Below are 27,813 nucleotides of genomic sequence, written 5' to 3' on the forward strand. Positions count from 1 at the left end.
AGAGTTAAGTGACCTGGCTGCAAAAGCAAGCTCAATAGGTTGGCTTTCTTATGATCTGTTTGTGTATGCTGGCAGGGAGGGAGGATTTTGTTCTGAAAAGTCAACCTGCTTTGCTAAAACTGGAATTTCTGGATGACTCCCCAGATATGGGTATTCAAGGTTTTCCTGACACATAAGCGTCCCCCCCCACCCCCTTCATCCAAAAGAGTCTAGCTTACAAATTTCACTTAAAAATTATTCTTGGCTTCCCCTCAAAGTACTCTTTTTTTTTTTTCTTTTTTTCTTTTTTTTCTCTTCAGAAGATCTTCCTCTTAAGTTGTTATAAGGCTTTTTCACCTTACACAAGAGCAGCAAATACCTGGGATCCTATTGCCTTGAGTAAACTTAGTGTAAAGTTAAGAAATTAAAGTTAAGTATAGCTGATACAGTTATTGCTCCTTAAATACATAAGAATACTACAAAAAAAAATATGGTTGTACAAGCTGTTGCATTAAAGTTGACTAGTAGTTAAGGCTAACAACCACGCTAGACAATTTTAAAGTAACTACTACCTTCTAGATTATATGCAACTGTATTTGCCCTCAATGGTATTTCCCCCTCTTCTGGGAAGGTGAGCAAGGTTTTAAGGAACAAAGACCAGACTACTTGACTCTAATTTCACCTGTTGCAAGTACAGCAATACTTAAGTGCTTCATGGATTCGGAGGAATTTCAGTGGAATGTGACTTAATGTTCCCATTTATTTGCAATGAGGAAGCAATGTTTAACACGAGATTTGAAATGGAATGTGTCCTTCCATTTGCAGTTTGGTCTTTTTGATTTAACATGGTATGCTGAGAAACTGGGTCGGTTAAATGGGTGCAATGAGCTTGCCTTGTCAGTCAAGTGGATGCCAGTGAGGCCATCCCCTACTCGTGTTTTGTGAACTGATGAGGCTGTTTTCTCCCTTGTCGGCAAACTGTGTGCTCTTCAGTCTGGAAGGGAACGCTCAGGACTGTTTTGCTGTGCTGCCACTGCCTTCTCTGAAATGCTAGGTGTGTTGGGCAGGTAGCACAGAAATGATTCTGGCATGGGAGCAGAGTAGGAGCATGTGAAAGGCTTTCTTCAGTGTTGTGCTGTACATCTCTCTCGCACTCTCATGAGAATCAGAGTCTCCTTCCCATAGAAAAGAAATTGCAGGTTTGTCATTTGCCTTCTCATCTTAGTTCATGGAGACCCTTTAAATCATAAAAATGTAGCACTGGGGAGGACTTGAACCTATGCTGTCTGAAGGCTGTGTGGAAGTAGTTACATATTGCTGGAGTGGATGATATCAGGGCACTTATTTTGCAGGCTGGGTAACAGGAAAAGAAAGTAAGAGGGCTTTTTGGTATTTTTCGCCTTGTGGGTTTAAAAGTTGCTGTCTTCTCTATAGATACATCATGTTTCAGACAACTGCGTTTGGAAGAGATCAGTGCCATGCTAACAAATCAACTCCAGTTTGAAACAAAAATACCCCGAAACCCCCACAACCAACCCAAAACCACCTGACCTGCAGAGTAGTGCAGACTTTCCTGGAATATCTTGCTCCCTTCCAAAAGAGGCATTCAGATCTGGGTGACAGCATTCCAACCAGCAAGTCGTCAGGGAAGCAGAACAGAACAGTCGCCTGTAATGCTTCTGGTGACACATACACACAAGAATGTAATTTTTCCTTCTATGCAATAGCATCATACCAGGAAATGGGGTGTTTTTCTGGGGATTGTAATAGACCACATCCTTGTCTTCAGTCATGCTGCAAGCCATTGTTTGCAGGCCTGTAATTTGTTCATCCCTTCACCTGCCTCTTGTCTGTTCTGACCTCTCCAAGTTAACACCTGTAACTATTTCTCAGACCTACAGGTCAGAATGTGTTGCTACAGTAGTTCCAGCAAGATGAAGGTGCTGAGCCCAACTGGGAGGGAAGCCGTGCTTTGGTGGTCCTGCATCAGCAAATCAAATTTTTTTATATAATTTGATATCATAAAATAAATTTGCTTGATATTCATGATATTGTGTCCTGCTTTGACAGAAGCTATGGAGAATTCAGATGCGCAACTTGTCATTCAGTTGTAATTTCACATGGCTCAAATTTTGTTGTATGCCTAGTCTGTCACATGGGGCCACATAAAATATGTTATTAGATGAGGTCTGATCCATCAGACAGGTTACTCAGTGAGAGAAGAAACAGAACTGGCTCTAAGTGCTGTGTTCTTGACATGTTGATGTTTTTAGGTACTGAAGAATAATATAAAAAATTGAACAAATATCTTTCCAGTTGTTTGTGCTACTTACCCTCCCAGAGTTATCCTCTCCTCTCCACGGTCTCTGAACTTAAGTTGACTTAAGTAACTTGTAGAGGACAGAGAAACGCAGACAGCAAGGTGTTAGCATGTCAGCTCTGAGCATTGGAGCCTGTAGGATTTTTTTCTTTAATCAGAGTTGAAAATTTTCCAAAAACAGTTACCAGGAGCTGGGACTACAGTTACTCCATCAGTTAGCACAATATCAATCTTTATTTTTGGGCCTGGAACCAATGAACACTAATGCATGGAAGAAGATGGAAGAAGAGAGAGCAGTTTCAGTGCCTTTGTGATGCTGCTACATGAGTTTATTTTTCCTGTTACCGGATACCTAATCGCTACATGTGGCTATGAAGAGGCCTGATGCCTAAGGTTGAAATGAGATTGCTTCATCTGTGCAGATGCATCGCAACTCAGGGCAGAAGTCTTTTACTACAAGTACAATGGTAGCTGTTGCTTATTTGGTGAAGGATTAGACCTGCAGAAGTGAGGATGCAAGCTTAATACTACTGCTTGCTTAATAGTATTCTTGTTACCACTGCTTTCTCTTATTTGTTAAGATTGCTGTATTCCTTCAGCACAAGTATGTCCACGTGCTGTACGGTCAGTTTGCCTATTTGCAAGAAACCTTAATAGGCCCGCATGCTGTTTTTCATGGTATGTGTTGTGCAGGTACAGCACTTAAATGCTGTACGTGTACTAGCTACTTGCCTGAGATTTCCAGACATCCAGTGATGAAGAAAGAAGGCATGCCTATCTAGGTTTCTACACTATGATACTGCTAATTGCCACCACTTGGGAAGATACTTCGCTAACATTTGCACTTGTAAACCTGCTATTTAAGAGACTGGTCTTTATCCCTGCTTGGAAAGAGGAAGAAAATATTCCTGAGCATTGTCTGAGGTATTTAGAACTGCATAATTATAATGATATGCAACACATGAAATACTGGTTTGTCTTGTGTGTATGGGTAAAAGTTGGTATTTACTGTTCTTTATCTTATATATTCACTGGAAATAATTGTATGGTATTTAAATTTACTTGCACAACTTCATGGTTCTACTGAACTATATTATTATGCAGGTGGACTTAAGAGGTATTAGATTTCATGCATCAAGGTGCAAAATATCCGTGATGGCTTACTGTGTGTGTTGGCTGTGGGTTTTCTCCCTGTTCTGCCTTCCTTTTCCTTTTGAGTGTAGGATATTTTGCAGTGGAGCTGCAATATCAGGGCGGGGGAGGGGAGGGGTGGGGGATGGTTAACTTCAGAGATACCATGTTACCTGCAACTGGAGACAGATTCTTGACCAACAGGCTGTATAGCTCAAGAGAGACCTTAGGAGAAACTACCTACGTATGCATAGTGTCCAACACACCTGGAAATTGGGTGTTTGAGAGGAAGGAATTGAAGAGGCAATGTCATCTTGGATTCCTGTTTATGCCTTGGATCTTGCACGGAGGAGATGATGCCACTCAGCTGGTTGGCAGCTTGTTTCCTCCATAAGAGGCAAAGTTTTCTGAATGTTTTTCAAATGGCATGTTAATTTGCCAAGTTAGATACTGTATAGTGCACAGTCTCTGAAAGGCTGCAGTGTTCCATAGATCAATCTACTGACTTAACATTAGAAGAGATGTTAAGTCTTTCATCTTACTTCCACTCTCTTGTCCCAGTTGGAAAAGTAGGTAACACGTTACAGTCTACCCTGAACGGTCTGATGTCATGGAATTAGTGTTCAGTCACCCAGTGTAGTAAGTTCTTTGGTTTCTGTAGTCTCTTACAATGCATAGAGATTTTTTTCCTTTTAATGCAAATGGTGTTGTCTTTTCAACAGCATGTTTTTTCCCTCTGGATCGAATCTGTTACCAATTTTATGCACCCTAAGACAAGAGAAGAGGAAAGTCCTTGTCTTCTGTAATGTTTTCGTACACACAAGCAAACCTTCTAAGGCCCTATTTGTCATTCATTTTGAGTATGTTAGTCTCAGACATAAAAGTGTAATCATAAAGTGTTATGGCACTGGCCTGTTGAGAAGGAAGTTACATCTTACTGTCTAGGATTTTTAGCATGCTATGTGTATTTAAAAACCCTTTTTTCATGTATAACAGCCATGTGTTCCTCTCCACCTCCATGCACCTGTGCTATGAAACAATTAAAAACTGGTTTCTTTTTGGTTATAGCTTCAGTTTTGTCTTGGGGAACTGCCAGGGTTTGATGGGGATCTTACAAATGACCTGCCTTGCCTACACAGGGTAAGCAGGACTTCACTTGTGAAAGTTGTCTTAACTGTGTCTTGCTTTTTTTGTTGCTGATACAAATTAGTCTGAGTTGTTCCCTGGTTTTCTCCCCAACAATATCTTGACTCTGTTAGCACCCTTGGGTGTTTTGACTTAATCATCTTGGTGCCATGGGGAGTTTCATGTGGTCTGAGCTGAATGCCAAACTGGTTGTGTCTCAGTCTAAAAGATGTCAAGGTTTCTTCAGACTGTCTAAACCAGGGTTTCAAGTGGGTTAAGCTCTGTTTGCCTGTTTCACTACCAGCTTCTCTGTAGGGCATCTGTTTAGAAACACTGTTAAAACCATTATATTCTTGATTTCAAGGCTAAGGTTTGGAGGTGAGAAGTAAGAAGACTTAATATGGCATGAAAGAGACTCAAAGGGTTTTGCCAGGCAGTCATCAACTCATTGAAGTGACATTGCTTGAGGCCCTGTCTCTTCTTGCTGCCCTTGTCGTGCGGCTAGCAGCTTGTCTGAGGGCACACCAGGGAATTCCTCTTTATCCTGCTGGTTGTTCAGCCCTTTAAGAACACAGAAATTAACCTTTACCGTATGCCCCAAGTGTCCTTGAAAGCTTTTTGGATAACCAAGTAGTCATGTGCCTACATGCTTATGGCTTTAAATGGTTGAGGTGGAAAGCAGATTACTTCAAATTTTAGTCTTAATACTAAAATAATTCTTAAAAGATATAGCAGGTAGATGATTTTAGCACTAAGTAGCTCACTATGTAGCTGATCCTTTGGGAAAGGGACTGTATCCAGAAGGGTCTTTTAGGTTTGAAATAATACAGAGTATCCCCCTAGACTAGGGAGTTCACCTCTTTTTACTAGCAGATAACCACTAAGGAGGTAGAGCGCAAGACAGAGGTACTGACACCAGCTGGAATTCTCTGCTCAGCCAACATCCTGCAGGTTTTCTGGGAAGGAGTGGGAAGCACATCCACTCAAGTTTCCAGTGTGTAAAGCGATACTTGTTTTACACCCACTGCAGCGTTTCAGCCAGAAGTACAGTAACTTGCACAGAACTGTGGATTATGAGCATATGTTTTCTTGAAGGGGGTAGAAAGGGATTAGAATATGATTAAGGATTTATTGTTAAGAGAGGGATTAAGCAACAGGAGCTTTTTAAGGTCACATCTCTGAATTGCAGCCTTGCTGTTCCTGAGAATTTGGTATCTGAACTTCCTCTCCCTTCCTACGCTGGAAATGGTGTTTGGGAAACTTTTGATTCTTAAGGCACAGGAAGAAAGCCTTAAGCATACTTCCATGCTCCATTACGGATCTCAGATGCTACAGTTGGGAAAAGGAGCTCTTGGAAAACCTTTAGTGCTTGTTCTTTCTTGTTGCTTTTAGAGGATTTTTTTTAAAAAAAAAATCCTGATTTAAAGGACTGTGTTTTAAAAGTACAGCTTGTAAGTGACAGGGCATCTAAGCATCATCTTCTCTGGTTCAGTTCTGGGGTTCCATGACTTGGAAACTGCCTTCAGTTATCTTCCTATAGGAGGGTACTCTAGCATCTGGGAGAGAGCAGAAAGAAACAACTCTATAAAGGCTAAAAGGCACTTGATGCTTTCATGTCTCGCTAAAAAAGGAATGCAAACTGTTCTAATATGTTTGACTAAAACTAGCTGAGGCAACTTGTTCTATTCACAGTTTTGTGTTAACTGTAACATTGATTTACCTGACATTTCTCCTAGAGTTTAAATATACATAATTAAGTATCTGGAAACTACTGCAGTGTCAAGGCTTTGTAGTGAGTGATTCTATTCCTCTTCTGCCCCTTCCTCTCATTTCTTAAAGTGTGTGCCTCTGCACTGGGCACCAGTCCTGCAGCTGTAACAGGCTCTCCTGATCTGTTAGCTCTGGCTTTCTGTAATGTGAAAAATGTTGGGAAATTGTCGTGGAATCTTATGTGCCTGTAGCTTACCTGCTGTCTAGCTTTGTGCTTACATGTCCACCTTTTTCTCTCTTTCCTTTAAAATACCAAGCTACAAATTTGTTAGTAGAACTATACTACACAATCATCCCAGTTTTGGTTTTTTGTTTGTTTTAAATTTGTTTTTTGGTGGTTGGGGTTTTTTTTGAGACTTAGTATAATACTGCAAGCAATAGTCTCCTGTAGTTGGAACAGTTGGAGATAATCCTTCCTGATTTGCCATTTTGCTGGTCCTTATGCTATTCCCTGCAAGCTTAGTTGCTCATTTTGTCTCCTGATTAACTGCTAATAGACTTTTTCTTGTCATTAAACACTCTTGCCTTCTGTATACAATAGTAACCTCTGCCTTGCAATCTACTGCCATTGCAGCAAATCTGGTTATGTTGTTTCTTCACTAACAGCAATAGCTTAGTGAACTCTTGCCCTGTAGTATCATTCAGTACCCTTAACTGCTGTTTTTATGTGTTGAGTAGATTTTTGAGGGAAAGAATGAATGTTTATCGGGTTAATGCTTCATAAGAATAATCTGCAGCCTTTTGCCTTTAAAACCTCAGATTAATTCCAGCTCTAATATAAATGGAAGTTAATTTATAAGTCTTAAATTTAATTTAGTCATTAGGGCCTCTCGTAATCCAAGGAATGGCCTGCAGGCAAGCATGCCGTGCACTCACAGGAACCCTTATTCTAGGGGAGTTTAGGCCTGGAAATGGTCAATTCTAAAATGGTCAACTTGTAACTTGTGTAACTAGAAGCTCAGTCCAGTCCTGTGTTGAGTGGGAAAACCTGCAGGACAATCTGGATAAGACAGCAAATTCAGTGCCCCAATTAAGTTTGCTGGTGTGATAATACAAATCTAATTGGGGCTTAAGTGTGTATATTACAGAGGTTACGGTAGTGCATCAAAGCGTGAAGACTGTATTGTACACAAAGTACTGTGTTAACACTGAGAAACAGCTTTCAATACATCTTAAACAATGCTTTTTGTTTTTCTCCTTAGATCAATGTTCGAGTTGTTACTATGGATGCAGAACTGGAGTTTGCCATCCAGCCAAACACTACAGGCAAACAGCTGTTTGATCAGGTCAGTGAAGGGTTGGTATGGGCTCTTGTTGTTCAAGCTTGGGGTACATCTCACACTATAATGTTTTCTTAAGTCTAGATTCCAAACCTACCTCTCTCTTTTCTCTCCACCTTCCAATCAAAGGGCTCTAGTCTGAACTAAGATCTCTAAATTCCATCACAGTAAAAGAAAAAAGCAAAAATTCTTGCAGGTATGTTATTTTCCTGTGAAACCTGCCTTCCTAGCAATGTTGGGTGATATAAGGGATCCAAAATTTTTAGACAGCATAGGTAGCATGTAAAAATGCACTTCGTGCTTTGAAATGCAGCTTAGCTCTTATTTCTTTCTTAAATTCCAAAGTTGCAATGTTGTCCCTGTGCATAAAACCCTTCAGAATGAGGTCTTGAGGTGACTGACAAAAGTGTAGGCATAGCCACGTGCATTCAGAAGCTGGGTTGGAGGTAGCCATTTGCCACAGGTGTTCAAATTTGCCAGACTACTGGGAAACCAGAGGAGTTTGTGATCTCCATGCAGCAGCTACAGCAGTGTACCTTGTGAGAAGTCCCTGTGCAGCAGGATGGAGCAGAGACTTGTACAGCTTTCCTCTGGGGGTTCCCAGGGAAGTGACGGGCATGAGTAGCCAACGCTTTTGTCCCTTGCTGTTACTCTTTCTGCTACTGCATTAACAATGCACAGGTCTGTTTGGAGATGGACCTACAAAGGTCAGATAAAGACAACTAAAATAAACAGAGAGCACTTTGTAAAGCTTTTTTATTGTTTTCTGAAGTAGCTTGCTCTTACAAAACTGAAGCAAGGCCTAGATTTGAGCAGAAAAAAATACTGTTCTGGAATTTAAAAAAAACAAAAAACAACTAAGAATTGACTTCAGTTACAAGTACTAAGCTGTTCATGAAGTGTTACAGCAATCCTTTTGCACTTCTCCCCTTGTCCACTGCTGGCCTTGATAGCAAAGGGTCATTTAGCTCAGGTAGGCAGAATTGGCTAAGCAATGTCCATTCCTTCGAAGTTTTTGTTGGCACAATCTCTTGTTTCAGTGAGTTAGCTAGAACTTGCTAGGCCTTATGGCAGCTGTGCAGTGAGAAGTACTTTTCCAAAAAACACCAAACAAACCAACCCCCACCCCCACCCCCCCCCCCCAAAACCCCAAACGCCAACAAACAAACAAACAAAAAAATTATTAGTGAGTTCTTGGAGGGAATGAAAGGAGGAAATCAAATTATAATCGCTGCAGAACTTCACAGTACAAAATAGAGTACTACAAATTGTGTTGAGTATTAAATTGGATTCCTTTTGGTTATTACTGATGTGGGATAAACATTGAGTACTTGTTGAGTGGAACTTTGGTGAAGTGCATACAAAACCTGCATTTTTATGGAACCACCATTTGGTGTTTGACCTTTCATTCACTACTGATTACCCTTGCATCGGGATGACTTTTTCCTCAGCCCCTTCCATGTTAACCCAAAAGAGAGAACTCTGGTTTTGTGTCTAAGAGTACAAAAATCCACATCCCAGTTTTTTAAAAGCAGTGCCTTAGACCAGACAGTACGAATATGTCCTTTCCTATGTTCCTTATGGCAAGGATTCAATGAGGACTTTTTTGTCCTCCATGTATTCCCTAACATTTACATGTGTTAAGAGTTAGGGTCATCTGTCTGGCAGAAGAAACCACTTTCTTGACCTCCAGCAGAGAAGCACAAAATCCCGAGAACATGGAAAATGGCAGGATGCTTCAGGTCCAAGATAATTCTAGCTTGCTGTCTAGGTAGTTCTAGATTTCTGAAGACTTTTGTTGCAGCACTTATTGCACAGTTGGAATAAATTATCACCTCATGAAGATTTGCTCCTTACATCCTATGGCTCAGGTTTAAAACCTGTGACTGGAAATTCTTATCTGTAGTCCATTCCTTGTTGGAGTGCATTTCTGCATATCAAGAGAAGACTAAGGTGGAAGTGTGCAGCACAAAAACAGGGAAGGTAAAGACTGTATGTTCAGCTGCAGCTGTTCTGACATCCTCTCTTTGCTTCTGCTGTGCAAGCCTTTTGCTAGGCCCTTATCTTGGATGGAGTTTACACTCAGATAAAGCATATGAAGGCAACAGGTTTTTGCAGGTATGGGGAGTGGCCCAACTTGAACTGTAGAAGCACTGTAGAGGGGGAAGGGCATTTGAAGAAGCAGGCTATTTTTAAAAACCACAAGACGACCTGGCTGTCAGCTAGCAAAACTACTCTGGCAGTGCCCTTGTGCTTTAGGCTTTGCTAGTGTGTGTCCTGCACATAAGGTGGAATATAGCTCACTTTTTTTATAGAAAGGGAAAAATAGTGGAAACCTGTGACTATAGAGTTCAGCTCCACTCAGGCCCGACCTGTGCAGAGTTTACCCCACAATGGTCCGAAGTGTCCTGGGAACCAACGCAGCAGCTCTGCAGCTGGCTGGAGTACCTCCCAGGCAGTCGTGTGCCATCCCGACTACAAGGAGAAGAAATTCAGATGGAGGCGAGCTGGCAGTTTCTGGGAGCGAATGCATTTCTGGGTGGAACAGGCAGATTTAAGATTAGCTTCTGCATTTCATGCATTTGCGGGTGGGGGAGGCATCTCCCATCTTGAATTTAGTGCCTTGGTTCTTAGTTGTTCCGTGTTTTGCTATGGAGGAAGTCTACAACCCATTTCCCAGAATTCAGAATAAAACATCAACATCTTTAATCTTTGTATTGGAACTCAAATAGTCAAATTATGAAGTTTAGCTTAGTACTTTCTCCTTCCTTGCCTTTAGGTTTTGGGAAGAACTTGAGGGGTCAGAACTTTTGCAAGCTTTCTGACTTGATTTACAGAAAAAGTACTTTTTCTGTTGTAAGAGGCATTCAGAGATAATGACCAGATAACTGCTTGATTTATGCAACTCTATTTTAACAAAGTTGCAACACTTTTTTTGTGCAACAGGAAGCACTATGCTCAGCATACCCCTGCTTTTCTGCTAGATTGAGTAAAGCCTGGTTCAGACCCTTCTAAAAATACATCTAGCTGTTGGAAAACTTGTCTGTTCTGTGGTGAAACAAGCCACTTTGGGGGAGGAGGGAAAAGGAATTGTAGTCAAGTAAAGGCTGAAGTACTTTCAGACCCCATCTCCTTTAAAAAAAAAAGTTGTGGAGTTTGGGGTTTTTTGTTTGTTGGGCTGTGGGGTTTTTTTTAACATAAACTGTAGTTGTAACTAGTTACTTACGGCCCTGCTGAAGTAGAGCATATAAACTGTAGCCTACTGAATACACCCCACAATGTCTAGCTATGAAGCTATCCCACTTCCTCAACTAGTAGGCACTGATCTCTTTATCTTTAAAAGTTATATTTGCTTAGTGACATTTTTCATACTACTATGCAATTTTTGTGGTCTGCTTATATCACTAAACCTTACAGATTGCCCGTTAGTCAACATCACACAAACAGTACTTCACAGAGTGCTAATCAGAGTGGTGCATTTTTCCCTATCTCCCTTACCAGCCCCAGAAAGCTTTTGCTTCCAAGCTACAGACTGCTGGCCTCTAGCTCACCAGTAAGAAAAATTGCGGGAAACTACAGCCAAAACTAATTAAGTATCCTAAAAGCATTGTCTGTCTCAAATCTGCAGTTGGTGGTCTGTCGCTTGCCCTGTTTGTGTCTACTGGTTTCCCCAGAATTGTCTTCTAGGAACTGGGAGGGACAAGTAGCTTAGCCTATGCCATTGCTGTCATCTACTATGGCAGCTATATGTCTTTGTCAACAAGATGAAATTAAGAGATGCCAGATGAGAGGTTTAGGCTGTTTCCTGCACCCGCAGGTGATGTGGGACTTGAGAGGATACTGTGACTTCAAGTGAACCGTTACCTGCAATAACTTCTTTATTTGACCTTTCTGTTTCAGGTGGTTAAAACCATAGGTCTGCGAGAAGTGTGGTACTTTGGTCTTCAGTATGTGGACAACAAAGGATTCCAGACTTGGCTGAAGCTTGATAAAAAGGTAACAGACTTTGGGCTAATTGCTGAACAAAGGTTAAAGCTTAGATGATTTCTGGTGTATTATTTGCTGCAGCTTTGTAAACTTTGTGCCTGTTGTTGACTGTTCCTTAATTCTCATAACTCCAGGATTATTTTTAGAGAGAGCTTGACCTTCATGGGAACTGTTTGCAGGAGGTGTGGTATGGTGGAAGTTTGCCCTTTCTCTCCGTGTGAATTGTAGAAAGCTTTATAGCATTTATCAGATGTACAACAGCAGCTTGATCTTGTACTTTGTTGAGTAGAAGCAGCTATTCTTGCTGTGACTGGAAGAACATCATGGTTAGTGAGGGTTTTAGTCTCTGCTTGTGCAGGATCAGTTGTTGCACTAATCGGAAAGATAAGTCAGTTCAAAGCTGGGCAGTTGTAACAGAGCACTGATGCCTCTGATGTGCTCTTTTTTGTGGACTTGCATTTCTTGCAAGGCTATGAACTGTTTTTCTTGATGGGGCAGCTGGTGACTTACCTGTTTAACGACAGGGGGCTGTTCTCTCAAATGAATACAATACTTGGATGGGTTTGCCATCTCGTACAGCATGGAAAATCATTCTCCAGTGACCAAGGTTTGCTGTGCAAAAAAAAATTTCACTGGCTGCTTTGGAAAACGTAACGCATTTCCCCTGTATTCTCATACCAGTAAGCAGCCAGAATTAAGGCATTCCAGTAATGAGTTGCCAGTCACTCGCCTCTGAAGGCAAATGCCCCTAATTCTTTTTTCTGAGTAAAAGCAGTGTATTCTGTTGTTTGCAACCCTGCTTAGTTGTGCTGTCACCTCTGTCCTCAGGTTTCCGCTCAAGAAATCAGAAAGGAGAATCCCCTCCAGTTCAAATTCCGTGCCAAGTTCTTCCCAGAGGATGTACCTGAAGAGCTGATCCAGGACATCACACAGAAGCTCTTCTTCCTGCAGGTGAAGGAAGGGATCCTCAGCGATGAGATCTACTGTCCTCCTGAAACAGCAGTACTTCTTGGCTCCTATGCTGTGCAGGCCAAATTTGGAGATTACAGCAAAGATGTGCACAAGCCTGGATACCTCAATTCAGAGCGCCTGATCCCCCAAAGGTGAAGGAGTTGGTCGATACAGTCTCCCATTTTATTTAGGGTGGTTTTTTTGTTGTTTGGCTTTCTTTTTAAAGTCAAGAATTTGCATCCTAGTTAAATATAAAGAGCTTCATTAAAAGCATATTTGGTTTTTTCGATTGAACTGCATGCATTTGAGTTTTTTCCTTCATTTTTTTCTTTCTGTCATATTAGAGTATGTTTTTATACTCTCTCCTTGAGTTGGTTAGGGAGAGGAAGTATACTTTTGAATTCAGCTTTTCTTTCCTGAACATTGCTGCCATGCTGGTAACTGGCAGTATGAATGTCTCCTCTTTAAGAAAAGAGCAGTGTTCAGTCTAGATATGTCATCCCTGGAGAAGGCTGGGTTGTGTGTCCTTGTAGTCCTAAAAAGCTTGTATCTGGAAAGCATGTCTTGAGGTTACGTAGTCCCCTGTACAGGGTAAGTCTCTGTTACCAGAGAAATGGCTTCTGTTTATGCGTCCTGATGACACTCTGCAGCAGTGTCTAATTCCAGGAATGACACCAGCTTTTGCTTTGCTTTAACCTGCTGGTGTCTACAGAGTATATGTGATTTTTTGTCGGCGTGGGGGTTTTTTTGGGGGTTTTTTTGTTGGTTTTTTTAAGTGTTCTACTTATGCCTCTCATGTCTCTGGTCGGTGACCACAATGGCTTTGCAGAAGGTTTTTGTTCATTCTGTAATGCTCTGATTCACAGACTTTGGGCTGAGTAGGATCTTCCTTTTAATTTCAGTAAGACTTCACGGGTGGGACTAATATTTCAGTAAGACTATAGCAAAACTCGGCATCAATGGATACGGCAGAACATAAAGCCAATTTTGCTAATTTGCCTTTCTTTGTATAGGGTGATGGACCAGCATAAACTCTCCAGAGAGCAGTGGGAAGAACGGATCCAGGTGTGGCATGCTGAACACAGTGGCATGCTCAAGTAAGTGTTTTGTATTGCTCCTTAGGCTGGTCATTTCGTTGCTGGTTCATTACCTTAAGCTTGCAGTTCCACAACGTGATTTTGAAATAAGACTCCCAAGAGTCGCCTGTGTAGGGAACTCTTGGTGTATATTTTCTGGACCAGCATTGAATCACATAGTAAAACTTGGTAGGATATTTGCAGTGGTGCTGAAAAGTGTCTGGGATGGCTTTCTGAAGATCCTGGACCCATGTACAGTGTATCAGTGATGACTTTGAGTGGGGAAAAAAGTGAAGGTGTATGTCTAACCTTGAAGCATTTGCACTGGCAGGTGCAGAAGGTTCAGATCCTGTACCTTTCCTATTGTATCTTGAGACGAGGATGAATGCTGAAAGAGATGAATGTGGCTAATTTTCTGTCCAGAAATACTAAGGTTTGGTAAGTGTGTGTGTGTGTGTTTTCATAGGTGTAATATCATAACTTCTAAAGTGAATCCCATTCAGTTTTTAACTCCTGTTTGATGTGTGGGTTTAGGAGGAGTTATGTGTTTCTTCCAAGGGTTTTGTGCTTTCTGAAATAGTCAGATAAACGGGGGGCTGACATCTGCTTTGCTTCCTGTCTCAACCAGAGAGAATGCCATGCTGGAATACCTGAAGATTGCTCAAGACCTGGAGATGTACGGAATCAACTATTTTGAAATCAAGAATAAGAAAGGAACTGACCTTTGGCTGGGTGTTGATGCCTTGGGACTCAACATCTATGAAAAGGATGATAAGTAAGGCCTTTGTTTTCACCTCTGATCTCACAGAGCGAGGGCTGCTGTGGGAACCAAGGGGCATTTCTCATTTACAGTATCAGGGCAAAGTTTAGAGCTTGCTCCTGTTTCTGTTCTGGATCAGTAGGTGAAGCTGTGCTAGGAAATGAGCTTTCACATCATTTATGCTTTCTTGACTTTCCTGACCTTTGTAGCCTTACATGCTAATGCTTCCTACATATAAAAAGAGATGTCAGTTGTACAATGCCACCTGGTAAACAGTGCACAGTTGTAGAGCTGAACCCTGAACTAAGGAGTTTACCAAGCTTTTCCTTGACTGAGGTGCCAGTTATGCCAGCAGTGGGTACAATACGAGAACCTCGAGAGGCTAACATAGCTGCAGAGTGTTTGGATATCTAAGGCTGTTCTTATACTGAAGTTAATGGCAGATGTGCATACAACTACCTGGGTTTGAAAAAAGACAAATAGCCGCAAACCCAAAGCTGGGTAACACTCAGAATCCAGGGAAGCGTTAACCTAGATAGTTACTGGGAGCAAGGAATGAAATGAGGTCTCACTGAGGTATGCATAGTTTTAATCAGCCCTTTTGGTAAAGGCAGAACCTTTATTAATGGGATAAGAGGTGGGAAATGATAGACTACGTCTATAAATAAACACAAAAGGAAGGTGAGAACAGCTGTGTCTAAGCCTGCTAAGTCTCTTCTAATACTTCACAACTGAAGGATTGAAGGGAAGTTAAAACTGACATTTTTTTAGATAAAGGATTGGTCTAGACTTTTCTGTTGTTTGGTCATTGCGTCCCTGCCCCCCGTCCAAGTATTGGTTTCATGTCACTAATCTATAACAGACTACCATTGTAATACAGAAGGGATTTCACCTGTCCTACATCTTTGCCTCCAAAAAGCTTTGAATGCAACCCAAGTATTAATTGGAACTCTCTGGAGCTTCTGTTAAGATGGCAAAGAGAAATGCAGTCTCTTCTGCAATGCTAATATGTGCTGTCACCCAGAAAGCAAGGAGTGTCACTTGAAAGAAAAGTAGTTTCGCTCATGTAATACTTTAGTCTTGAATGACTAGTCTTGCTATGTAACCATGGTCACACAAACAGGTTTTTCAAGCTGCAGAAGCAGACAGAATATAGCCCTGGACTGCAAAGAGCTATCGAGAGCATTTGCAAAACAAATACAGTGCTGGAATAAACTGCTTATTTCTACTGTAGTTCTTGCTACTATGTAATTAAGTCTTTTGAGCAGATATGGGGGCTAAGAAAATAGTAATGTGTACCTCACCTCTGGTTTGTATGTGCAAAATTTGGGGACTGGGGCAAAGGTGAAAAAGCAAAGATTCATTGTTGAAGTTCAGCCTGAGGAAAATGAGACCGTGCTATAGGGGTGTGAGCCTCTATACTGCATTTTATGTCAGTGTCACAGTTCTAGGTGCTTTCAAGCTTTTTTTTTTCTGCATTAAAGAGGTGAATCTGCAATAGAACTTACTAATAAGTGAATTATTTTAGTTGTCTGCCATACTGTATTGTCTAGGGTTGAAACACTTAATATGACTGAGACTGGAGTAATTAGTTAATTGTAGTCTAATCAAATAATTTTCTTTACAGTTCTTAATGTTACATACAGTGTTGCATAACCTTGCAGTTAAGTTAAAGGTTAGGGAATGGTAAGCTCTGAAGAGGATGTATTTTATTCTTGATGTCCGATTTTAAATGAGGCAGGTTTGGGTTTTTTTGTGCGCTTGGGCCCAATGAAATAGCTATGTAGTAGCTTTCCATCTCTGTGATGAGTCAAATTTCTCCAAAATTGTCAGCTTTTTTCCTTAACCAATGAGCTCCATAGAAAGGATTCTTACAGAGCTCAAGTGGTTCAGTGATGATAGACGTTTCTCTCAGTGCTGAACATTATATACTCATGTCTTCAAATATCTGCTAGAAATAATTGTTGGCACTTCAGCGTATGCCAGACACACATGTATTGGATGGGTTAGATAATAACAAGAGGAGGAAACAAAAGACAAGAAATCTGCTTCTGTCAGTTGTGTTTGTGCCTGCCCAGTACTTTCGAAGGGAAGGCAGGATGGAGGTAGCTGGGCTAGCTGTAACACAGCAGGGTAGACTTTTTGTGGGTGCTAGAAGGTGTGTGGAGCAGCTGAGTTACTTCGGCTTACGCCTCCCTTGATGTATGAGGAGCTCCCAGGAAGCACAGCCCATATGCCTAAAGTCTGCATGTTGCAGATTTCAGGCCCTGATTTAAAAGAAATGAACTTAAAGTAGCAGTTTGGTAAAGCTGAGTGTGTGGCTTCAGTAGAGACCATCCCTATTGCGTAGTCACAGGTCAGTAGGGTGGCTGACCAGAATGAGACGAGACTCTATAAGGGAGGTGACTGGGCTTCTTTTCCTGCTGTGGGGTTTTGGTTCAACTACTGTCTTCTCTCTGTTGGGAGTTGGAAGTGTTGTGTCCCACTGAGTCTGTGTGTTAGAAGCAATGTGGCGGGAAAAAAGTTAATTGCATCATGTCTTAAAACTATTTCTCTTCTTTCCAGACTGACTCCAAAGATTGGGTTCCCCTGGAGCGAAATCAGAAATATCTCTTTCAATGACAAGAAGTTTGTTATAAAGCCTATTGACAAGAAGGCACCAGTAAGTATAACTAGAATATATTCCTGGATACTGCATATGAACAACTTATACTGTTTCATCTCAAAATAAAGTAGTCTTTGGACAGGAGAAAGCTGCAGACATCAGATGCAAAATGAGTCTCAGTATTTAAGGTGTATTTAGAGTTGTCTGCTTTTCTGTGCAGTATAAGTAAAGGGTTTGTGCCAGTATCTAACATACAGAAAGACAAGGATTTGACAACTGCAGTGTCTTTTTTTTTTTTTTTTTTCCCTTTTTCCTAGAAAACTAGGTAGCCCTATGCTTAAATCTGAGATTCTTTGCTAGTTCTGTGAGTCTTTGTGTAGCCAGATTATGCTGAGACCAGTCCTCTCCCCATTTCTCTCAGTGCCTGGAAGCTGGTAGGTAACTTTTTTTTGTCCATTAAAAAAAAAAAACGCCCCACAAAAATCATTCTAATGCTACTGCAAAACCACATAGATACATATGGTTTTGCATCTTAATGCTCACTTCTACGCTACTGAAAGAGTAAAAGTGAGTTAAGGACCATGGCGTTCATGGAACTTCTTGAATACTGGGATAAATGGCAGAGATGTGATTTCTGTGGAGAACTGAAATGTAGCTACCTGTGAATGTTGCTTTTCAATACTTACAAACATGTTTTCAGTTATTTTAGTGAAGAACTAGCAACTTACTTTGACCTGTTGAGAGCATAGTGGAATAACTGGTATAGGTGGATCTCATTCTGTCAGTCTTGTGAAACTATTGGAATAGTTGAGAAAGGCCTCATCTTCTCTTCCCCCACCCCAGTACTTGGCCTTGGTGGGTAAATACAGCCCTGAGAAATAATAAGCAGTTTGGATTTGGCAAAGGGTGATTGCTTATAAATCTCTTTAACAGGAAAAGGTCCTCCCAGTAATTTAAAGGATGCTGGTGCACAGTGTGCTGATGCACAGTGTGTTGCAGATAACAGCCTGGGGTTTGGTGGGGAGAAGAGTTTCTTTCTGTCATGTTAGTGAAAGCCAGCAAAACTCCTCAGAGACGGAAAGCTGGTCTGTCAGGCATGCTTTTCTCAATAGTAGAAGAGCCTCTTGGATATGTTGTACACATTATGAAATATCAATCTCCTGTTTACGGATCACAGCTTTCCATCCCATTCCCAACAGTAAATCTGACTGAATTTGAAATGGGAGACTTGCAAGAGGATGACACAGAAAGGTGTTAACATTGAAAAACTCAGTGATGTTTCCTGTCTCTGTGTCAGTTGTCCTTGTCCCTCTGGGTGGTGGTCTGTTTCATGTTGTGCCTGAAAGAAGAATTTATCTGGGTGCTAATTCTGAGCATTCAGGAAGTTGTCTGGGTCTTTTCATGTGCTTGTGTCTCCTTTTTAAAAGGCAAGTGTTATAACTACTGCAAAACATTCAGTCCACCCAAGATGCGATTGCAAGTTGCCCTTTAATTTGGAGGATTCTACGTGTCTGTGTTTAAATGGACACTAATGCAATGGGTAGAGTCCTGTGGCACCTTGGCCAGAATAAACTTTTCAGGTTTTTAGGCCTTTCTGCCTACATACTCCAACATCTTCAGCACATGACCTTTAAAATATCGAGCTGTGAAGCTCCCAGTTGTGTGAGACCAGGGGGAAGGTGGGGATTAGAAAAGAAAAGGGGATTCTTTTGTGTTTTCATGTGAATGTTATGGCCTTAAATGAGAAATGCAACCACAGTCCATGCCTTCGGTATATACTTCCATGTGAATGAACTTGCCTCAGGATAGGACCTGTTTATCACAATTTACACAAAATGTTTTTAAAATTACTTGTCAGAAGCAGGAGGTCAGATGAACAGGTACAGTTAGCAGTGTCGGACCTGTGCAGCTCAGAACGGCTCTGGCATGATTTGGTGGGGGAACACGACTTGCTGCGCTGACAGCCTTGTTTGTGGTCAGTATGGGAATTGGGAAAACACCTTGAAGAAAACGAGGCTTTCTCAGCATTTTCATGTTCATCTTAACAGTACATGGAGAGCTTTTCATCGCTCCTAGTGTGACTTCTGGTTTCCCCAGAGATGGCCACAACTTGTGCTTCTGACCTCAGGCCGTTTAAAAAAATTATCTCTGCTGCCATGCAAGTGTAGAGCCTGTGTGCCCCTTCTCACTTCCACCTCTTCCTAAGTGAGGTGGTCCATAGGAGAGTGAGTGTAAGGAATGGGTACTGGTTTATGGTGGCAGCTTGCCTACGGCTCATATCACAGTCCGCAAAAAAGGCACAAAGTTGCAGTTTGCTCACTGTGTAAGTTCAGACTACACTGTAAACACGTGTGGTTGTGGACTCAGGAAAAATCACCAGGCAGGCAATGAACTTGGTCCTCGGTATCCCCTTCTTAGCAGATCTACTTCTAGAAGATCCAGTCTGGTGTGTAGTTTCTGTAAAAGCCTGGTTATAAGAAGAAAGCTGGGGTTCTTTTTGCTGAACCAGAAATTTTAGAATATCTTTTGTTTTCTTTACTGCCTGCGACCCAATATTCCAAATAGCCCCTATGTTTGGTGGTTCAAGGGGGGGGGGGGGGGGGCGGAGCTTTCATTTGACACTTTTAATGGCCTAGGAAATGCCACGGAGAGGAAAGAATGATACTGGAAGGTGTTTCTTCTCTTTCTCTGAAAAAACACAGATGATGCCTTGAATATTGATTTAAATAGATCAGAGAATTCTACAAAGTTACTTTAATAGTCTGCCATACATTCATGCTTTATCTTTCAGTCACAAGCCCATGCAAATTGAAAAATTAATTACTTAGTCCTAGAGGTCTACGAGTTGCCCAGATGGTTACCTGCAACCCAGAATCTTCTGCAGCATTTCCAAACTCTGCAGTCTCCTTTAAATGGAGATTGTTAATTTTCTCTAAAAGATACTTTTAATAAAAGAGTAACTTGTCAATTCTTTGTAGAGTTTAACTGGAGAATATACGTAACAACTGTTTTGGCTTCAGATGATATTGGCAGCCCCTGCTGCTATATTTAAGTGGCCTGTGTGTATGTCTTGGTTACAGTGAAATTAGGGGCGAGATGATCTGTTAGCAGTTAGCATGCTTGGAAACCTGACTGTGTGGTGCCTGTCTTCTAGGACTTTGTGTTTTACGCCCCTCGTCTGAGAATTAACAAGAGGATCCTGCAGCTCTGCATGGGTAACCACGAGCTGTACATGCGGCGCAGGAAGCCCGACACCATCGAGGTGCAGCAGATGAAAGCCCAGGCCCGGGAGGAAAAGCACCAGAAACAACTGGAAAGGTGAGCTTGGACACGGACAGCGGAGATGAAGCGGCAGAGATAAACGACACCAAACTGCCAGGGTTCAACCAGCAGCTGTACGTGCAGGGCAGCGGTCAGTGACGTGGGTTTCACTCAAGCAAGGCTGCGAGCTGTGCCACGTTCACGAGGCACGTGTGGCCCTGGAGCTCTGGCTTACGGGGCTGAGCTCGGGCTATCCTGCAGCTGGACTGTGAGCGTTACTGTTCTTGCTTGGACCTGTGACCCTGTAGTCTGCTGTCCTGGTGGCAGTCTTGAGAGCTGCAGGGAGATGTGGAGGTGAGGGCACAGTGGGCTCCTGTGTGGGGCACACACCTGAAGGGGGGTTCTCCTGACTCTGGAGTGTTAGGACCTCATTTATCTCTTGCACCATGGGGTGGCTGGGAGTAAGGGGGAAACCTTCACAGGGAGCATGCGTGAAGAGAGAAGAGGGGACTGGGAGACCTTTCACAGGCAAGGGAAAAGGATAAGCAATCCCACTGGTCTTCTACCACTGGCTGCAGGTTGCTCATGATTCAAGAAATAATGTTGCTTTTCTCCTGTATTTGTGGCTTGTTTGTCTTCATTCCCTCAGTGCTCGTGTTTTTACACCACCTTGAATTTCCCATGACGGAAGTAACAAAGTTAGATCTCTGCTGTGCAGTACAGAGTCCTGGCTTTCTCTCTCTGCATCTAGTAGCTATTTGGCATTCTAAATTTCTGCAGCAGGCAAGAATAATAGAAATGTTTTTATGAAATGTGATATCCGAAACTGAGCAAAACTTTTGACGTGGTGAAGGAGCAGGCGATAGGTATTTCTGTCTTCTGGTTCTTGCTTTGTGGCTGTCACTTCCCACTGAGCTGCCTGGAGAGCTGCCCAGCCAACTTTCTTGCCTGGCTGTAGCTTAGGTCTGACATGAGCTTCAAGTATGAAATCTGTTTCTAACAGGCAACAACTAGAAAATGAAAAGAAGAAGAGGGAGACAATTGAGAAGGAGAAAGAGCAAATGTTGAGGGAGAAGGAGGAGCTGCTGGTGAGGCTACAAGAGTATGAGATGAAGACTCAGAAAGCAGAGAAAGGTGAAGTACTTGTACTGGCTGGCCAGACCATGTGTATTCTGCTCCACGGAACTGTTACACGGGTTGCTGCCTACACCTAGCCTGGATCTGGTGACACTGGGATCTCTTGGCAAGGCTTGCCAATATCTGCCTTTATGGATAAATATACACATGTGCTCATACTGCCAAGATCATCCAAAGTATGAAAGTAGCATAATATCTGCTGATTGTATTTAGGAACTGGAAGGCATGAACTCTGTTTTCCCCTGTTGCCAAGATGGTTTAAGTAGTACAGCCTCTTCCAGCAGAGAGCTGTTCAGCTTTCAAGTACTTTTTACTTAACTCCTAACAGAAAAAAGTACTTTGGGAACAAGTCTTCCCAGTGAAACAGAGGCTTCTGTTTCAATGTACATGAGCAGATTTGAGACGGCAACACCAGGTCCTTGCAGTAAACTGTCAGTGAAAGGCAGCAGGATTGTGTCAGTGCTACAGACTTCAGTGCAAGTTTCTTTCAGAAGTTTTAATTATAATGTGCAGTTGACTACTTCTGAATTCAGTTAGTTGAAGCATTATGCAAAACATTACTTTGAGGTGCACAGTGAAGGGATATTGCAAGCTGGAGTAAAGTGTTTGTCATGATTTCTGCAGTTACCTAAGAGACTGTCTGTAGTCCCTTCACTTTGACCAGGCTTGTGGACCAACCACATTGATCCATCTTTTTCTAGAGCTCTCAGCTCAGATCCAAAGAGCCATTCAGCTGGAGGAGGAAAGGAAACGAGCCCAGGAGGAAGCAGAACGCTTGGAAGCTGATCGTTTGGCTGCTCTGCAGGCCAAGGAAGAGCTGGAGAGACAAACTATGGACCAGATGAAGAGCCAGGAACAGCTGGTAAGACCCAGTCATTTTGAGGATAAGGTATAGAGGCATGTTACTATGAGTAAGGCAACAACTTGTTTCTGGGGAAAAATACGGTGCAGTGAAGTACTAGACCATGTCGTAGCATTAGTGTGACGCTGGTTTCTATCGTGAGCAATCTACTGTTTTGTTCATAATTTCCGGTTCAGCCTTTATTGCAGTGTAACACTTGCGTCTTTTCTCAGTCAGCAGTGTTTTGTTGTTGTTTGATTTTTTTTGTTCGTTTGTTTAAGAGTTCTTAGAATTCTAGTTCTACTATTCAACAGGCTACAGAGCTTGCAGAGTATACAGCCAAGATTGCGCTTCTTGAAGAGGCAAGGAGGCGTAAAGAGAGTGAGGTTGAAGAGTGGCAAATCAGAGTGAGTATCTGCTTTACAATGTTGCTCTGAAGCTCCACACTTGAGCACAACACTTGCCAGTCTTGAGCAGAGTGTGCTGTTGTCAGTGGCTTCCTAGTACCTGGGTCAGGAGAGTTTAATAATTTGATGCACTAAACCCAAAAGTAAACCATGCAAGGCTTGGAGGGCCTGGTGCTCCTGGTGCCCTCTAACTGGCACTGCAGACCGTGTGGGAGGGCGGAACCACAGAAGTGGTGAGAAAGCTGACTGCCTAGTGTGTAACTGCATTAAAAATGCCAACCCGGGAACCTAAGTTCTTGCTGTGTGGAACCCATATCTACAGTCTACAGCTCTTCAAATGGGGAGAACGGGATAAAGGTAACTGTAGCTTTCCACAGAACTAATTTTCCTAGACTGTTTTGTTGGAAGAAGATTGTTTGTTCTGATCCCCTGCACATTACACAGTGGATGATGATAGCATCACCAGCCAAAAAAAAAAAAAAAAAAGATTGTTCTGTGTAAGACTGTAACACAGTACTGTCAGCTGCAGGGATTTAATTCCCTCTTTCCTGCTTTTCACAGTAAATTGAAAAAACTGGGAATATAAGCATTAAAGCGTTCATTAAGCTGGTTTAAAGCAAGAAATGCATTTACAATATTTTTCACTCTGCCCAAAGGCCAAGGAAGCCCAGGAGGATCTGGTAAAGACAAAGGAGGAGCTACACCTTGTAATGACTGCTCCACCTCCACCTCCACCACCTGTCTACGAGCCACTGAACTACCATGTCCACGATAACTTGCAAGATGAAGGATCCGAGTACTCTGCCTACAGTGCAGAGTTCTCCAGTGAGGGGATCAGGAATGACCGTAACGAGGAGAAACGCATTACTGAAGCAGAAAAGAATGAACGTGTACAGATGCAACTGAGGGTAAGACAATGTTTGGATGAGGCAGAGTAATTGAAATAATCATTCCTGGAAAATAGATAATTTAACCACTTGGTTAAGCACACAACGCATGATAGTTTCTCTTCATTTACAGTTCTTATAGGCAGTTTGAATTAAAGACAAGGTATATAAAGATTACTGTCATTGCTCAGGCTTTGAGATTACTTACATTATCCATACTGTTTATGGAAAGCATATGTTGTACCCATATCACTGGGTCCAGTCATCTGACAACTGTCAGCTCTCACCAAAGAATATTACTGCTGTGAGCTGAAACTTAATGTTCTTTATGTTGCAGGCACTGACAGATGAGCTGGCCCAGGCTAGAGATGAAAATAAGAGGACCCACAATGACATCATCCACTCAGAGAACATGCGACAGGGACGTGACAAGTACAAGACGCTGCGGCAGATCCGGCAAGGCAACACCAAGCAAAGAATTGATGAGTTTGAGGCGATGTAATGATGCTTGTACTAAGAAGGCGGGACTGTGGGAAAGGCAGATCTTAAAGCTGTGTTCTTGTTTTGGTTTGGTTTTTTGTTTGTTTTGTTTTTTTTTTAAATTGTGGTTGGGTTTTGTTTTCTTCCCTGAGGAGGGGTCACTGTATGACACTTAACAAATGTTCTCTAAACCCAGAGGTGTTTGAATCTCCCTTTTATTTCATACCTTCTATTAAATTTGGTACAGTTCAAAACTCATCATACCACTGATCCTGGAAGCTGCTCATGCCTTTGCTTAGTGCCAAAAGGCCTTAAGTCACATCTCTCTTTAAGCAAGATAAATTTTCATAGGCCGTGCTTCTATTTGAAGATATGTGCCCTGTGCAGATGCTGGATTCAGCTTGGTCTAAAAATAAGCAACTGTGGGTGAATTTTGTGCCATATATCTTTGTGTTATTAGCTACAGCATAGTCTCCAACAGCCGAGTAGAAGTCAGGATTTGCAAGCACCTGTATGTGTGTGTGTACATGGATGCATGTCTGTCTGTAAACCCTGGGTTTTTCCCTGTGGTCCTGATGCCCAGGTCCTGTCTGTCCCCCAGCCCCACCATGCACACAGAAGAACTGACAGCACCTCAGAACTACTTAGCGTAGAAGTCAGGCTTTTTCTGGTCGCTGCTCTCAGCTGGAGAAGTACTGCAGTGATGGCTCAGAGACAATGATACCCTCCTCGAGTAAAAGCTAGGCAAGTACTCTGTTGGAATCTCATACACTACTGTGTTTGCATTCCAGCTTCATTACTGATCAGTTATAGTGTAGTATTTATATATATATGTGTGTGTAAAACTTGCAGTACATGGATTGCAATACTAGTTTAAAGGGAAATAGTTTTGCTCTGTATATTTTGTTACTTTTCAGATTTAATAAGACTTGCATCTGTAAAAATGTCTAAACAACACTGTAGTCTGATACAGTGCAGCTGATTATTTGTAAAGATCATTTTTTTACTTAATGAAAACTGTTATATGTACACCTGATCCAATATATACAATTTTACTGCACCTATTTTTCTAACAAATTTTCTAATTTTTTTAAATGTTTGATTTAAAGTTTCAGACTCCAAAGATGAAGGGACTGCTTGTTTATATCACAGTTGTATTCTCTCTAGTGGAGAGCATTTCTGTGACCATTCCTTCCCCTATAATCTCCCCCTTTCCTTGAAAATCTGTTAGAAAGTGAGATACAGTATGTTGTCAGCTCTTCTCTTCCATTTACAACATCTACGCTGCTTTATACTTGACTTGAATCTTGTGTGGTTTTTTTTTTATTGGCAGCAGCAAACATCTAAATAAAAGATCTGCAAAGTAACAAAGGACTTGGACTCAGGTGTTTCTTGTGTGGGGTGTATTTTGTGTAAGGTGTGCTACTGCTCTTTTAGTTCCTGAGCTGAGCATATGAATCCCTGTGACTTTTAACTCTGAAGCCCTTAAAGGCCTCATTGACCTGGAAAGGAAGAAAGGAGAATACTTGCTGTAATGACTTAGAGGTATGTAACAGCAGCACTACTTACAGTTGTATATATTGAAGTTTTGCTGAACATGACACTACATCTGGGGCAAATTGAACTGACGCAGTAGCTGGGCCTTAAGCTTGCATCCCCACCAGTTCACGTGAACAAGTAACCTTAGCTAAATTATTGTCCTGTGCTGTATATTATATGCATCAGACTTGTTAATACTGTCTTACATTGGCAACTGATAAGAACAATGAATTTCCTACAGCTACACTTGTTCTATTAGCTGTCGCCCCACACTCCTACTGAGGGAGAACTTAATGTTTAATTGGTTTTTAAGCACCATGATACAGCGCATGCTTGAGAGGCATATAGCCACAGGCCAAAGCTTTTTAGGGTCATGCAAAATAACAGTGGCACTGTAGATGGTTCTGAAGCAGAGGTGTTAGCAACACCCATCTGCCGCAAGCAGTTAAAGATAAGCTAGTTCTTGGTTCTCTCTGAACACGTGTAAAGTGTCAAGCTCAGAGTGAAAGCATGTAACGTTAAGGTGACAGGTATTTTCTCTAAGAAGTATTCCTCTCTGTGATTAAATTAATTACAGTTCTGCTATGCCCAGAAATGGAAAACTGCATATCATCTGGCTACTGTTGCCTTGTCAGCATAATGTATTTAAAATAGAGTTAGTCACCCCTGAGGAAACGATACTAAGCTTATACTCTGGCTAGAGACACATAACAGAGCCTGAATTTTTGGTGAAGTAAAACCCTCAGAACATCACATGCTGTCAAATGGATAACTCTTCCCAAAAAGCTGGAGTAGGTACTGTTGCAGTGTACCTTTCCCCCCTGAAAGGTATGTGCCACTAGAATACAAAACATCACATGTGGGAAAGGAAAAGTTGTTGTGTGGTAATCTCTTATGATTTAAAGTTTTCCTTATTTGAATGCAGTATGAGTGTGAAGTCCATCCACACGTTTGGGCTGCAGAGCACTTCCTGCCATTGGACCACAGACTGAGAAACAAGGTCTGTAGAGTCAAAAAATTCCTCTGCAAGAAAGCAGAAGTCACAGTTACTTTTCACTTGGCCTTACCCAGCCTCCGGCCCAGCTGACGAGGTAATAACCACCCTGCTTCTCCCACTTCTACAGCAATTTCAGCTGTTCTGTAACTCCCAAGGCATTAATTGCAATAAATTGTAGCTATACTTTTGAAGCATTATTTATGACCTGTTAAACTAGGATCACGCTCTGAAGAACTCAGCCTACAGCGAAGAAAAAGTTTTTGGTTGTATGACTAGAAGCAGAGGAGCAAGTGTGCACACTAATAATGCCATTCTGCTATTAAGTCCACTGCTTCGGTTCATCTCCAGTGACTTTAATGCATTACTGGGCTTAGGGCTTGGCTAGTCGTCTTCACTCAGAAGCAGGTAGTTCCCACTCTAGCAGAAAGGAAAATGCTGGGAAGCACACTCAAAAGAAGTTCACGAGGAAGCCTGCACAGCATTGAGTTACTACTAGTGGTAATACTCTAAAGTGCATGTTGATACCATAACAAAGTGACTGATCCTCAGTCTTTTTGAGCCTTACATCTCAAATACTGAAATCAAAGCACTCACTCTCTGGGAGGACAGGGGTGAGAGACTCCACTGAGCAGTGTTCAAGTGACAATGCTTCCCTACTCAACTACCAGTTAAATGGGCCTCTTCAGTGAGCAGAGGCTTTCTCAGGTATTTCCTCAGTCTTGAGAGAGAAAGCTCGCTCTTCTGTCACAGAGCGCAAAACTCAGATGTGCAATAGCCTCTTCTGAGCAAGTTTCTCTATCTCCCACCGATTGGACCAATTTGTAGATGTAAAATAATAAGCACAAACAAAAGCAAGGCTGGAGTCTACTAGAAGTTAGTTCTCATGCTTCCTTTTGATGAGATAGTAGTTGAAATTAGCCACTTCATAGAAAACAACTCAAGGAACAAGTCTTGAAAAACAGATATGGAGCTCTAGATGAGTTAAGTCCACCCAACTTCTCTGTGCCTATCTTAGCATGGCCAGGCTCTGACTCTAAAAGTTACCATGCTAGCAAATGGCTTTTCCTGAAAATTCCTACTGACAGCCTTGAGCTTCTGCACAGACGTGAACTAAAACATGTGCATTGGTTCTTGCAGGATCAAAGCCCAAGACTGCCAAGTTGCTTTAGGACAGGGGCTGGGGCTGTAAGTGTAGGCACATGATAGCAGGTAATAAATAGCACAGTGTAAATAATATTATTTTGAATGTAAACTAAGCGAACTTTTTCCCAAATTACCTT

General features: G+C 41.9%; 2 protein-coding genes across 2 annotated transcripts in view; one reads left to right on the plus strand and one right to left on the minus strand.

The window, feature by feature from the left end:
* The window catches only part of EZR (ezrin), a 36,090-nt gene extending 10,719 nt beyond the window's left edge, over positions 1 to 25,371 (plus strand). Inside the window, exons 2-13 of the mRNA XM_037391843.1 lie at positions 7,528 to 7,611; positions 11,506 to 11,601; positions 12,421 to 12,695; positions 13,557 to 13,640; positions 14,248 to 14,394; positions 16,945 to 17,041; positions 20,139 to 20,302; positions 21,249 to 21,379; positions 22,084 to 22,244; positions 22,538 to 22,630; positions 23,287 to 23,538; positions 23,855 to 25,371. Of these exons, the coding sequence (XP_037247740.1) occupies positions 7,528 to 7,611; positions 11,506 to 11,601; positions 12,421 to 12,695; positions 13,557 to 13,640; positions 14,248 to 14,394; positions 16,945 to 17,041; positions 20,139 to 20,302; positions 21,249 to 21,379; positions 22,084 to 22,244; positions 22,538 to 22,630; positions 23,287 to 23,538; positions 23,855 to 24,019 (1,749 nt within the window). The 3' untranslated portion in view covers positions 24,020 to 25,371. The remainder of the gene's footprint in view (positions 1 to 7,527; positions 7,612 to 11,505; positions 11,602 to 12,420; positions 12,696 to 13,556; positions 13,641 to 14,247; positions 14,395 to 16,944; positions 17,042 to 20,138; positions 20,303 to 21,248; positions 21,380 to 22,083; positions 22,245 to 22,537; positions 22,631 to 23,286; positions 23,539 to 23,854) is intronic.
* Positions 25,324 to 27,813, minus strand: part of SYTL3 (synaptotagmin like 3) — a 33,554-nt gene continuing 31,064 nt past the window's right edge. The window contains exon 16 of the mRNA XM_037391842.1: positions 25,324 to 26,559. Within this exon, the coding sequence (XP_037247739.1) occupies positions 26,429 to 26,559 (131 nt within the window). The 3' untranslated portion in view covers positions 25,324 to 26,428. The remainder of the gene's footprint in view (positions 26,560 to 27,813) is intronic.

This window comes from Falco rusticolus, chromosome 6, assembly GCF_015220075.1.
Source record: "Falco rusticolus isolate bFalRus1 chromosome 6, bFalRus1.pri, whole genome shotgun sequence".
In the NCBI taxonomy this organism is placed as follows: domain Eukaryota; kingdom Metazoa; phylum Chordata; class Aves; order Falconiformes; family Falconidae; genus Falco; species Falco rusticolus.